General features: G+C 37.1%; 1 protein-coding gene across 1 annotated transcript in view; it reads right to left on the minus strand.

Moving 5' to 3' along the window:
• The window catches only part of LOC126442696 (zinc finger protein 729-like), a 172202-nt gene that overhangs the window by 76282 nt on the left and 81881 nt on the right, over positions 1-14039 (minus strand). Inside the window, exons 5-6 of the mRNA XM_050090745.1 lie at positions 10046-10083; positions 751-1922 (exon numbers count right to left, since the gene is read on the minus strand). Of these exons, the coding sequence (XP_049946702.1) occupies positions 751-1922; positions 10046-10083 (1210 nt within the window). The remainder of the gene's footprint in view (positions 1-750; positions 1923-10045; positions 10084-14039) is intronic.

Consider the following 14039-nt stretch of genomic DNA (forward strand, 5'->3'; position numbering starts at 1 on the left):
TAACATTACCATTAAGGAGGTAAACCTCAATAATACGTTTGCATAATCAAGAGATTTTTGTATCTTTGTCCATTCTTGAGATAAATTTCCTACATTATGAATGTGTAATAAAAAGATTTCTGCTGTCGCCTTGGTAGTGCATACAGCGTCATGAAGATTTAAATTGCAGTTTCTTTCAAATAATTAGCAGCATACTGGTACATTCTCTTTAAGAATATGGGGTCCTGATAAATGCACAGTACTACTACTCAAACGAGTAAAAGATATATCTCAATGCACAAATTTCGGGTAGCCCGATCATTAAAGCATGGAGCATTTGCAACAAAAAATCACAATTGTGCGCTTCATATGTTGTATTTGGTATCAAACTTCTTCAAATGTGAAGCTGCGGAAATGGATTTGTCGTATTTTTTGCGACCTCTCTGTAGGACATGCGAACAATTTTCATAAAACACGAGTGGTCTTCTATGAACATGTGTAGGTCTACAGACCTCAACAATACTTTGAGTGGTCTCTATGTAGTGTGTATTAATTTGTGTTTCCTGTGACTGCCCCAATGAGTAAAAGATTTTCCACAAATACTACATGTGTAGGGTCTCTTTCCACTGTGTGATAACTTGTGGGCCTTGAGATTACTCAATACATTAGACCCCACAAATGTGATACTTGTGGTAAATTGTTTCTCTCCTGTGTGTATTAATTCATGTTTCTTGAGACTGCCCCTTTCAGTAAATGATTTTCCACACACACCGCATTTCTGTGGTCTCTTTCCTGTGTGTATTAAAATATGGGTCTTGAGATTGCCCAACTGAGTAAATGATTTTCCACAGACATCGCATTTGTGTGGTCTCCGTCCACTGTGTATTAATTCATGTTTCTTCAGATTGCCCCTTTCAGTAAACGATTTTGCACACACATCGCATTTGTGTGGTCTCTTTCCTGTGTGTATTAAAATGTGGGTCTTGAGATGGCCCGACTGAGTAAATGGTTTTCCACAGACATCGCATGTGTGTGGTCTCTTTCCTGTGTGTATTAAACTGTGGGTCTTCAGATGGGCCGACTGAGTAAATGATTTTCCACAGATATCGCATTTGTGTGGTCTCTGTCCAGTGTGTATTAATTCATGTTGCTTCAGATTGCCCCTTTCAGTAAACGATTTTCCACAAACATCGCATCCGTGGGGTCTCTCTCCAGTGTGTATTAATCTGTGTCTCTGAAGATTGCATAACAAAGGAAACGTTTTACCACAAACATCACATTTGTGATGTCTCGTTACACTTAGCACAGTGTGGACATGAACATGGTCACTTGTAGATAAAATTCCACAGTCATTACATCTTTCGAGTTTCTCTTCAGTTTCTTTCACAGTATGTGTATTACATATGTCATTAAACGATTTTTTAAAAGTTTTCCTGGGTACCTTGTATGGAGAGGGCTCCTCAGTCTGTTCCACGATTCCGTCTTGTACACACTCAAAGGAGATACTGTTTTCATGATCATCACTGCATTCAAGTTTCTCGCTGCTGGTAGCAGATAACGCTTGGTCACCCTCCCTCATTCTCAAATGTTCTTTAAAGCAGTCATCAGTGGGAAATACCTCACCACATGACTTACACACATATGAAGGTGCCTGCACACCGTCAATGTGGATGAAGACATGCATTATGAGTCTGTATTTTGAAGGGAAGCTCTGTAGGCAGAAACTACAGTTAAACTTATGGAATTCCTTTTCCCTGATGCTACAACTTAATCTTGTGCCACATAAGCCGTCTTCTTGAGAAGTCTGTATTTTGGTATAGTTGTGAGACACACTGAAATCTGTTGACTTCTCTGCATATATCTCCAGCTTGTCATTGACTACTCCTTGATGTGATGTTTCTTGATATGAAATGTCACAGCTGTCACCAGCACTTTGAATAAAACTGAGGAAGGAGGAAAGAGTGAAATGTTGATTTACACAATACAGAACAATATTTCACCATCCACAAAATCAGGGCCTATAAACCAAAACATAAAAATGTATGGCCATCACAGATAACTTAGTAAATGTAAGTGATTTAAAATTGTCATGACATTCTACCAGAATGATAGAATTTTCCTAATATGAAACATTTTTATAAAGCAAATGACCACAGGAAATTGAATAACGCCCAGTCTCATTCAGTGCTGACTAGGTTCCCTTATTCTCTAGTAGAATCTATTATTAAAAGTCTTGCAGTATTTTTAAAATACTGTTCTACAATCTTTTACACCAAATTATTACATTTATTAGAAATAATAGCTTTTGACATAAAAATTTGCACCAAAAGATAAAGGGAAACAAAAATAAGAGTAATCTATGATTTTAAAATAAAAACCAATCACTATTTCCATGTGGATTTTTTTTTGTTTTGGAGGACAGTTTAGGCTTTGGGCAGAAATTCTTAAAACCACCAATGATCAATCTATTTCTGAAAGCAATAAAGCATGGCATTTTATTTGACTCCAGATTAATCACCAACTCCCACCAACATCACATTTCTTATTGACTAGGTGGTATGGCCATCAACCATGTCGAAAACACCTGTACATATATAAGAAATAATGTCAGGTTAATAAATGAAGGAACACATACATAAATTTCCAGACTGAAAAACAAATGTGAATGACATACACAAATTTTTCCAACATTACGTATGTATTGTTAGACGCACAGCTTACATGTAGCCCTTTCTAATTGACATACTGTCTGACAGGGAGGATGCCAATGCAGTTACAGACTCCCATTCAAAATTATCTTTACAACTACTCAATATCTGGCCCCTTGGAGTTCCAAAACATCCTTGACTGAATCAAACAAACATATCAATGGTGACACCAGCACGAATCATGTACAGCGAATCCTACCATAGTCTTCTGAGAGCAAATAATTGCTGTAGGTGCATGGTCCATCCGTGTGACATCTGGGTCCAATCATTTCACCTGCAGCTACCCCATTCCATCACAATGAAAATGGACATCTTTGAGCTTCCAAATGAGGTCATTTGAGTGTGGATATGGCTGTGGGTGGGTAGGAGCATGCACATACTCCTGTGCTATTATTCTATCCTGATTGCTGCTTTTGACTGTTTTGCTTTTTGATGGATATATGGTTTCAAGTAACCAATGACAGTCAGAAGTTACAGTTTGCTTTTATCAAAAACTGTAACTTTGCTGCAGAAGATGTCTGTGCAAAGAAACATACTAAGAAATATTTCAGTCATCAGTTCGGTCATACAGGTTAGCCTTAAAAGCTCCGAACAAAATGATCATGATCTCAATTGTGCTGCAGATTGTTGATTGCTATTTTCTCAGATATACTGCAGATCACATAGTTGTGGTAAGGTTAGGACACGAGTTTGTTTCAATGCTGCAAAACCTGTCATCTGCCACATTTTAGTCATAGGTCACTTAAAATCAGCTGTGTTTGTGTGTTGCCTATAACCAAGCAATGTAGCTGGTAGTGGATGTAGCAATATTGCAGTGGCAAGTGACACACATCAGCTATCAAGTAGTTTTAATCAGACTACAGTAAAAGCTATTTTCTATGTGATTAATAAAAACCTTTGCAGTTAATCACTACATTGCGTAGAACAGTTATACACTGTGTCAATAATGCCATACACCAGAAAACTTTCTTTAAGAGAAACTCTCAGTAAAATGGGCTTCTGTCTAAAACGTCCAGACACTAAGTTAATGTAGAATATTATATCCCACTGACTACAGTACTGTACGCTGAATTGTTTTTAAAAAAAAAAACACCTTTTCGGTATGCCCTATGTAGGTATATTACTTACACAGTTGCTTCCACATAGGCCATATTATAAGAGTAGATGCCTGGTGTGCCCATTATCAAAGTGGCTGGAAACACCTCCCACTTTCAAAGCTTACAGGTGACATAGATGGCAGGCACTGCCTTTGCCCTAATACTCCTATCAACACATATACAAGGAGGACACAGCCACAATTGCACACTGTTCCAACATATTATCTGATTAGGGAAAGGCAGCGTATTCCAGCCATTCACATTCTCAGGATCGAGCAATATCCTTCAAATGTACACTGGATGTGAGTGCTCAGTTTCTTGGATTCTACAGACCAGGTATGGCACATGCTGATAGAATTTTTCTTGTCATTTGGCTTACTGTCGGTGAGGGCCACCTTACAGTAATTATTGTGCAATGTATCATTTTACCCTGGGTTCAGTAGAAGAGGCACGATTGCTTTCTCACATAAAGCTGAAATTTTCCTACTAGTTCAGCTGTTATGTAGCAGTACTTGAAAATAATAAGTCATATCTAGGTTTCTTGTGGCATTACATCAACACTGTCTGAGCTACCTCCTTTTCTCCCCTCTGGTATTTAGGTTTGTTCCTGCCTGATACAGGAGTTTTATGTGCTATCAAAACAATAATAAATCCTCCTCATTGCTACTCATATTTTTGTTGACCCAGATCACAAAAGAAACAATGCAGACAGCTGTTCTGTGCTAAATATTCACTGTAGACGAACAACATTGGAACTATCACCAAGCTTTGCAGATGATGAATACTGTGGGTTGACACTTACTTCTACAACAGGGCAAGTGCACCAACAGTGTGGTGAATCTATCTTGCAATAATCACAGTCTGGCAAGATGTAAGCATTTTTGAATATCAGCAGATGGTAAAACAATCCTCTGTTTGCTCTATGTGGTACCCACCTCAGTGACCTCCTTTTGACACGCATATGTGTGTAGGTTACAATTATAATTAAGCAGGATTAGAGACTAGTTGTGAGAAAACAAATAACTGTGCTGAAGTAAATTCTAGCACTTGTATTTAGAAGACATAGCTCATCTCTCAACCCACCACGAGATGCTGACATTACACCTGCATATTACTGACATTAATATCTCCTACAAATGAAATGACTGGCAAAATTTTAGGATAATATTAGCAATGCTTCTTGCAAAGAGGATCTTGGCAAATCAAAACAAAATCTATTGTTATCATTGAGTAACTCCCCTAAGAATTGATACAGCTAGTGTCTGATCTCAGTCCTCACTTAGCCTCACTTATGCCTCACACACAGCAAAAACACAGGTTGTCCATTCAGCAATCCTTACCCATAGTGGCAACCAGTCAGATACTGAGCCCTGACAGCATGGGAGTATTGAAACATTTACAGAGTGACTCACATGAAATACTGTGACCGTCTACAAATAAAAAGTTTCATTTACTTCAAATGTGCTATCAAACTATGAATGCTCCATTGCAGTATAGGAGTAATTAAATCAGTGAGAAGCTTTTGTGTCATTACTACAATTGATTAGGGAGATGACAATTTTAGGGTTTTCACTGTGGAACTTGGTGGTTCCAACACAAAACCATCAATATTTGCATCTAGGGGCTGAGTCCACTTGTGATTCATGGGATAGGGTATTTGTACCTGATGCTCTGGAAGCATCAAGTCTCATTATTTTGACAGTTGTTATTTCATTTATGTTTTTTCTCCAATGAGTATGGTGGTGGCTTTAGGTTTCAAGTATTTTCTATCTTGTTCTGTTGGGATAGAGTAGAACATCAAGAAACACCCCCATCAGCTGCCACAACCCCCAAGTCACCATCAAATGTGTTCTTGAAGACTTTGCTAGTGAAAGTTCCAACACTGAATATACCAAGATGTCTCATTGGAACCACCTTCCCATAACAAAAGTGAGTGACAGTCATGGTTCAAGTTGGTACAACTGTTGAAACACTTATGTTCCTGAATCATATGCAGCTTTCTGCTATTTCCCATGGAGTTCTTGTCCCTTAAATGACACAGTACAACAAAGCTTGTGATATTTGGGACTTTTGGCATCATTTTAAAGATGATTGCATGAGCAGTTACACATATTGTTAACCCTTATGAACTTGAGTTTAATATTATATCTTTTAACTAGAGCTTACCATTTTAGTTATTCATAATTTTCCTCAAGTATGTGTTGCCTCATTTCTACCAGCCAATCCTAATTCCTGTGTAGCTTCTGAACAATAACGTATGATAACCAATAACTTACTAAAGAATGTAGTGAGAATATATGATATTAAGTGTACAATTAAAAAGTCTATCAGCATCTCCACGGCACAATGTCATGATTTCCTAATTTTATGACTTTTTGGTAATAGCTAAATTATTTCACATGTTTCAGTTGTGTGGCACCCACTTACCATATGAAACATTTATCTTGGCAAAGTGAAGTGACATGCATGCCTTAACACAACAGACAGACACATAAAGTACATAAAACTGCAATGGAAGGATATCTAGGGAGGGTCCACACACTAACATGTGGTTAATGAAGATGGATGGCAGGTCTTTCTAGTAGTAAAGGTACCAGCCACCCCATACCATATGCTTGCTTGCAGAGTATCTATGTAAATATAAATGCAGAATGGTTTGGATGATTATACAATTTGGTCTTGTACCATTAGCCAACATGACCTTGCTATGTTAGTACTATGAACAGCTAAAAGCAAGGGGAACTACACCTATTGTAACCACATGCTGCTCTGCTGCATAGTTTAACGATCATGACATCCAATTGGGTAAAATATTCCAGTAGCAATATAGCCTCCCAATAAGATCTCTGGGAGGGGGCTACACTCGTGGATATCATAAGGTGAAAGAAACAATATCGCTACATGTCAGAGTGTGGAATGTGAAGTACCTCGATTGATTAGGTGAGTCAGAGAACATGAAATGAGAAATGGATAAGTTGAAGTTTGATATGGTGGGAACAAAATTTCTGGTCAGGTGAATACGGAGAAAAGAAGGGTAATGCACCTGTAGAAGTTGTTATAAATAAGAATACAGAAATGTAGATAAACTATAATGAACAGTATTGTTGACTCAGTTTCATAGCCAAGACAGATAAAAGTCAGAACTATCCACAACTGTACAGGCACATATAATTACTAGCTCTGTCAATCATAAATAACTTAAAAGAATGTATCAGCCTTTACCTAGATAAAATTTTGAAGTGGTGCAAGGATTGCCCGCTAGCTTCAAACATTACGACTAAAAATAGTGTATTTCACAAAAATGAGAGACATAGTATCATATCACTACTCTCATATGTTCTTGAGTCTAGCAATATGTGAAGATACCAAAAGGAATCATTACATTGGTTCAGTTGTAGGTACAGTAGTCGGTCCATTGCTACGATACCAGAGAATCCATTGCTAGGATACCGCAGAAATCCAATGCTTTCAAAACAACTGTGCGACTCACCTCAGAACATTGCTGGAGGTTGTATGATGCTTATCATATAGCCCTAACCAGAGATATTAATCTCTTATTTCACTGTGCTTCGCAAGGAACAGGTTTAGATCTAGACACAGCAATCACACTCATCTATGAGCATTTACTAGGTGAAAAACGGTTAATTTTTACCATGGATATACACAGTAAATGCAGAATTGAATTTTTTCCTAAAAATAATTTTGCAACCTCATCAGTCCAGCTTTCCTACACAACAGGTCAAGTGGCTACTACAGTTCTAACACCAAAAAGGCATAGCTACAATTTGGGATGAGAACATCTTGTGACAGGAAAAAAGAGCTTTACTGAGCACAAAGGAAGATCTAATTGTGCACTACAGACAGTATAGCAGAATATTTCACTATCACAGTTTGTTGTCTTCTGAAGTAGGTAGAGCTCTCTCTACCTTGCACAAGATAATCAAGTCCAAGGAGTTACTCATCTCTTCCTCTTACTTCCAGGCAGTATTGTGGTGGTTTACAGAATAAGAATACTAGGAAAATTATTAACACAAAGTTTAACTGTCCATCCACACTGTGCCCCTTATATACCGGCTGATAACATTTGTCCTGTAATTTCCCTCTGATTCTGTGATGACAATAGTTTCCTCCAATGATCTGAGCACAACTGATCAATATTCATTTTACTGTCATGGCCAGATAAATTACTATCAGTTTTGCTCCCAAATCAGCCAAATTTGCAATGTGTGCACTAAGTCCTTTTGGGGAATTGTACTGTGTTAGATTTCCCATATTCAACATAGGGGATTCTAGGTGTCCTTGGTTAGCTTCTCACAAGTCACAAAAGATGACTCACCAGTTAAGTCTTCATGGCCATACTAAAGCTGACTACAGCTGCTTTAGGAAATTTAATAACATGATGGTGGCCTGTAAACTGTGAATACAACAAGCTTGTTTCCCAATCCACATTGCTGACACAGTAATCCAAGAGTTGTTCACCCCAACATTCATTAATCTGAAGGGGCTGAAACTTGACTCCAGGTTTTGGATATATAACCACTCACCATTTCCTCTTACTTGTTCTACATGGTAGGACATTAGCCTGTACCCATCACATTGAATTTGTATGACTTCCATGTCATTTTCAATTCGAATAGTTAGCACTATACAGCTGCTGACACCTCACCTGCACTTTTGTATTAAAGAAGTACACTCTTTTATTAAAGAACAGACACACAAACCAGCTGTTTTATAGAATGTGTTACTAACATAACTGCTTTGTAATATTTTTACTTATGAATAATAATGAACCATCATATATATTTCAAACATCATGCTTAACATGAATTCACTTAAGATGATCACTTCGTTAACACCAGCAGAATATCAGTACTGGCAGTGATGTGCATGATATTGTACAATGTTTTACTGGTTAACAAATTTCATTCAGCATGAATTACAAACTGTGTTCGAGTCTGTAGCATCATTACATTTTTCATTAAACCTGGATTGTCAATGTTTTTCTTTTTTCCTAATGTTTCTCTAGCTGACCTTAGTGCATAATATTGTTGAGCAATCACCATCAACAAGGAAAACAAATGTGACACAAACAGCGCAAAAAACTAGATTCTATCAACAAGTGCAATTCCATGTTGAGATGTGCTTTTATATTCTTTAAATAGAGCCAGTAGTAGTAACACTGAGTTCCAAGAAGTGAAAGGGTTGTCATGCAGTAGGAAGCACAAAGCACAGATAAGCAAGTGAAACTAAAAATTCTGCAGGAAGCAGAATATGGTGTATTGAAAAACAGCACAATTGGAAGAAGGTTTAGACTCAGCAAATCTACATTATCCACACTACTTAAATGAAATGTTCTTAATTCTGCTGCTCTGTGTTCCACGTGCATGCTGAAGTGACTTCACAGTGTTATATATGAAAATGCTGAACTTCTACTTTTACAGTGCTTCAGCTATATGTGCACCTCCATTGTACCTATAAGTGGAAATATAATTCAGTGAACAACAAATTAGACTGCAGAAAATTTAGACATTCAAAACAGACTTCAATTGTTTTGTTTGTTGGCTGTGTAAGTTCCAAAATAGAGGCCAAATTTCATGCTCAGTGATAGGCAATGAAATGAATAAAGTTGATGAAGAAGGGGCAAGCATTGGTTACATGAATTTGACCAAGTGAGAGAAAAGTTTGCTGTATCTTATGCCAGCAATGTGGACAAAACTAGTATTTCTTTACAACTTCTGCCAAGTCAAACCCACAAAACAAAAGGTGACTTGTGGCATCGTGGGGCCAGCAGTAAACAACATTCTTGGGTGATCAGTAAATCTGAGAAACATATGTTTTAAGAACATAAAATTAGTGCTTCACCTTGCATCTACTCTCATTACTGGAAAGCTTGGATTGACAGTTAATCATAAATGGATTTTTTGTTCTGTTTGCACAGTTATTGCAAACCACTGTTATAAATGGGACTGATGAACCTTGTAATATTTGAAAGCATCTTTTAAATCTTCTGCAATAACAGAATAGTACATATAGTAGTGTTTTCTCTGATAACATTCATAATGTTGCTGTAGTCAGTATATACTGTATGTATATACTGCAAATGGTTAATATATAGAAAAAATAGAACTCCAAAAACAGAACTTTTTAAAAATAACTTATGGTATTTTGGTCCCTAGGGGTTATTGTTTGTTTTCCTTTCACATGGAGTAACTAAAAATTTATACTGCTCAAAAAATTCTGCAGTGCATAATAAAAACGTACCTTAAACTATCAGATGCTTTTCTTATTGAGGCTGCCACCTGAAATAGTACAAAGAATTACTGGTGATTTAAAACTGATGAAACAGTAAATAAATAAAATTGTATTAACACCCACTAACAACTGAATGTTCCAAACAGTACTTCGAAACAGTATTATCAAAAAGAGACACTACATAAATGTAGCAGTTATTGAAGAAAATCATAGGTAAAAATTAACACTTCATTTCAGCACTTTGTTTTTAGCTGTGTAAGTAACTATAGAAACATTGATTTATTTGAAAACAAATTTCCTACTTGATACTTCAAAATTAAATGCGTGAAATACATTTCACCTCTCGGGCACATACAATTAGGCAGAGTACCAGATAAAAATTTAAAAAAATCGTCCGATTTTTATTGATGAAACTGGCAAAGGAAAGAAATGCAGAAATATCTATCTGAACTGCTATTAATTGCATTTTTTTCACAACTGTAGCATTAAATATTATGCCATACTCTTGAGATAGCTCACTGCATGGAACATCATAGTCGTTAAATGTCCCATCAGTTTCATCCACAGAGAAAATCCATGAGTACAGCTTGACATGAAAGCTATAGGAATTATTACATGAAGTGGTTTTATTTTATATGCATATAAATGACAAAGAATTGTGTAGTACCATAAATAGGAAATAAACAACATGGTCAACATGAGGACAGTGTTCTCTCCAAATGAAAGAATGTGCTTTCATACATTTCACAGCAGATGATGGATTAATACAACTGCAGATAAATTCAGGTGGCAAATTATAGACAGCCAGTATACAATGAATACATATGAAGAAGCAATCAGAAGGTGGAAAGCTACAATAGCACTAAAACAAGTTTGTTACTGGAGCCTAGCAGAAAACCTTTAACATCAAGGATAATCCAGAAATGCAGTCAGCAAACCCGAAGATGATCACCTAATGAGAAACGTGTCAGATTAAACAAACTATTTCACAATAACAAGAAAGACTGAGTCATCTCTGACAGTAAGTTGAATTAAGGTAACTATATCAATTAATTGATTTTTAAAAAATAACTACATTGAAAATGAGTAATAACAAAGAAGGATAATGTATGGTGAATTGGAAAAAGAAACCATTTCTTGGTGGTGGTCATGATTTGTTATTCAAATTATGTAATTTAATGAAGCACCACTTTCATGTTATTAATGAGGAATATAATCAGTACAGCAAGGAACTTCACAACACATGAAATTTTAACATAAATAGAAATAACAGAAGGTTTCGAGATAGATGCAAAGGAAACTATCCACCATCACCACACTGGCACCTGCATGAAAGAGCACTTCTTAACAATAAGCTGCCTTATTGATGTATAAGCCATAAGGGGCAGACACATCTGATATTCACCTGCCAACCTTGAATTTTGTCTGATCTCACAGTACGTCATTTTTTTGTCGGGGTTTGTGGAAGGCTCTATCTATTTGCCTTGCCATGCAGTAACTTAAGGTTCACTAAATAAAAAAAAAAACTTTGAGGACAAGAACTCCAAATGTGTTTCAATAAGTATGGGACAAATCTATTGCCTCAATGTTTGTTGCGTGTCCAGTTAAAGGAATAGTGAATTTTGTCAAAAGTGAATGAAAACACTGAACTTAAACCAAATTTTGAAAAGTACACCATTACACATTCACGCATATAGAAGATGTACTCATGATAAATTGAATGGTTTTTCTGCAAATAAAAGCTTTATAGCTATACATCTGAACATAAAGTTATCCTACATTTGTATCTTTAATCGTGTCCAGGATATAACCTTTTTGGAACCTACACACGATCTGGTTACACAGCTATCACTTCCATTTCAATAAAAAGGGTGATCTTACTCTGTTTTCTTGTGCTGAATTTATTTCTTCATTTTTTTTATTTCATTCATAAATTTAATTTCTCTTTCAGTGTGAAATCATACTGTAGCCCATATCCTGGTCAGAGAGAGGGTGGGAAGGTTGGTTAGTTATTCATTCATTCATTCATTCATTCATTCATTCATTCATTCATTCATTCATTCACTCACTCACTCATTCTTGGATCTACACATTGTATTCCACAAATCATATTGTCTAGAGGGTTGCAGAATGTGACACATAGCATATTAAAAAGCAGAGGCTGCTACTGCAGATTACTTCTGTGAAGTCTACTGACAATCAGATACCTATGACTATTGCTAATCTCCTCACACTGATAATTATGGGAGATGTTTCCAGATTACATTATTATCATTATTACTATTTCATACATTAACTTTTAAGAGATTGTGCCTAAATTTAAAAATTTTTTTCCTATTCCTACATCCTTCCCAATTTCTTTACATACACAATGTGGATACTTTTGATCAAACACCCACAAAAACATCGGTTTTTCATGTAAGGTGCATTGTGCTGTTACCTACTGCCAGGTACTCCATATCAGTGAACTCTGTAGTCAACAGACATCATGAAAGAGCAGAATGGGGCACTCTGCAGAACCCACAGACTTCGAACTTGGTCAGGTGATTGGGTATCACTTATTTCATATGTCTATATGCCAGATTTCCAAACTCCTAAACGTACTTAGGTCCACTGTTTCCATCGTGATAGTGAAGTGGAAACGTGGAGGGACACATACAGCACACAATAGTACAGGCTGATCTCGTTTGTTGACTTACAGAAACTGCTGACAGTTGGAGGGGGCCGTAATGTGTAACAGGCAAACATCTATACAGACCATCACACAGGAATTCCAGACTTCATCATTATTCACTGCGGGTATTATGATTGTTAGGTGGGAGGTGAGAAAACCTATATGTCACCATCGAGCACCTGCTCATAAGCCACACATGACGCAGGTAAATTCCAAACGATGCCTCGCCTGGACTAAGGAGCGAAACCATTGCATGATTGAACAGTGGAAAATTGTTCTGTGGAATGAAGAATCACAGTACATGATGTGGTGACCTAATGGCAGGATATGGGTATGGCAAATACCTGGTGAACATCATCTGCCAGTGTGTGTAGTGCCAACAGTAAAATTCGGAGGTGATTCTGGTGTTATGGTGTCAATGTTTTTCATGGAGGAGGTTTGCACCCCTGGTTGTTTTGTGTGGCGCTATCACAGTACAGGCCTACATTGATGTTTCAAGCACCTTCTTGTTCCCCACTGTTGAAGACCAATTTGGGGATGGCAATTGCAGCTGTCAACACAATTGAGTACCTGTTCATAATGCACGGCCAATGGCGGAGTGGTTACATGACAATAACATCCCTGTAATGGACTGGCCTGCACAGAGACCTGACCTGAATCCTTTAGAATACCTCTGGGATGTTTTGGAATGCTGACTTCATGCCAGGCATCACCGACTGACATCGATACCTCTCCTCAGTGCAATATCTGTTAAGAATGGGTTCCCATTCCCCAAGAAACATTCCAGCACCTGATTGAACGTATGCTTGCAAGAATGAAACCTGTCACCATGGATAAGGATGGGCCAACACCATATTCAATTCCAGCGTTACTGATGGAGGGCGCCACGAATTTTTAATCCATTTTTCAGGCAGCTGTCTGGATACTTTTGATCACATAGTGTATGTCCTCTGTGGTCTCTCTTGTGGTCTTCCAAATATTTATATCCATTTCTGTTTTCCATGTGTTGCTGTTTAAGTATGTTTCATGGTCCTTAACTCTTTTTCGATTTATTATGTTATCTTGTGGGAGTCCAACTTCTTCAGTACCTATGACCAGTTTTGAATTGCTTTTGCTAATGCTTGCTACCTCAGAGATCTGCCTTGTGAGCCTGTTGACGGTAATCCTGTGATGCATCCACAAAGTTTTATCACTTTTTATCTAAAGCTGTCTCTTATTGTTTCTATCTGTCTATAAATCTCTCTAAAGGGACTCCATATCCAAATTCGTTCACAGAAAACTGGTCCAAATATTAAAACTGGTCCAAATATTAAAACTGGTCCAAATATT

Source organism: Schistocerca serialis, unplaced genomic scaffold, assembly GCF_023864345.2.
Source record: "Schistocerca serialis cubense isolate TAMUIC-IGC-003099 unplaced genomic scaffold, iqSchSeri2.2 HiC_scaffold_1401, whole genome shotgun sequence".
In the NCBI taxonomy this organism is placed as follows: domain Eukaryota; kingdom Metazoa; phylum Arthropoda; class Insecta; order Orthoptera; family Acrididae; genus Schistocerca; species Schistocerca serialis.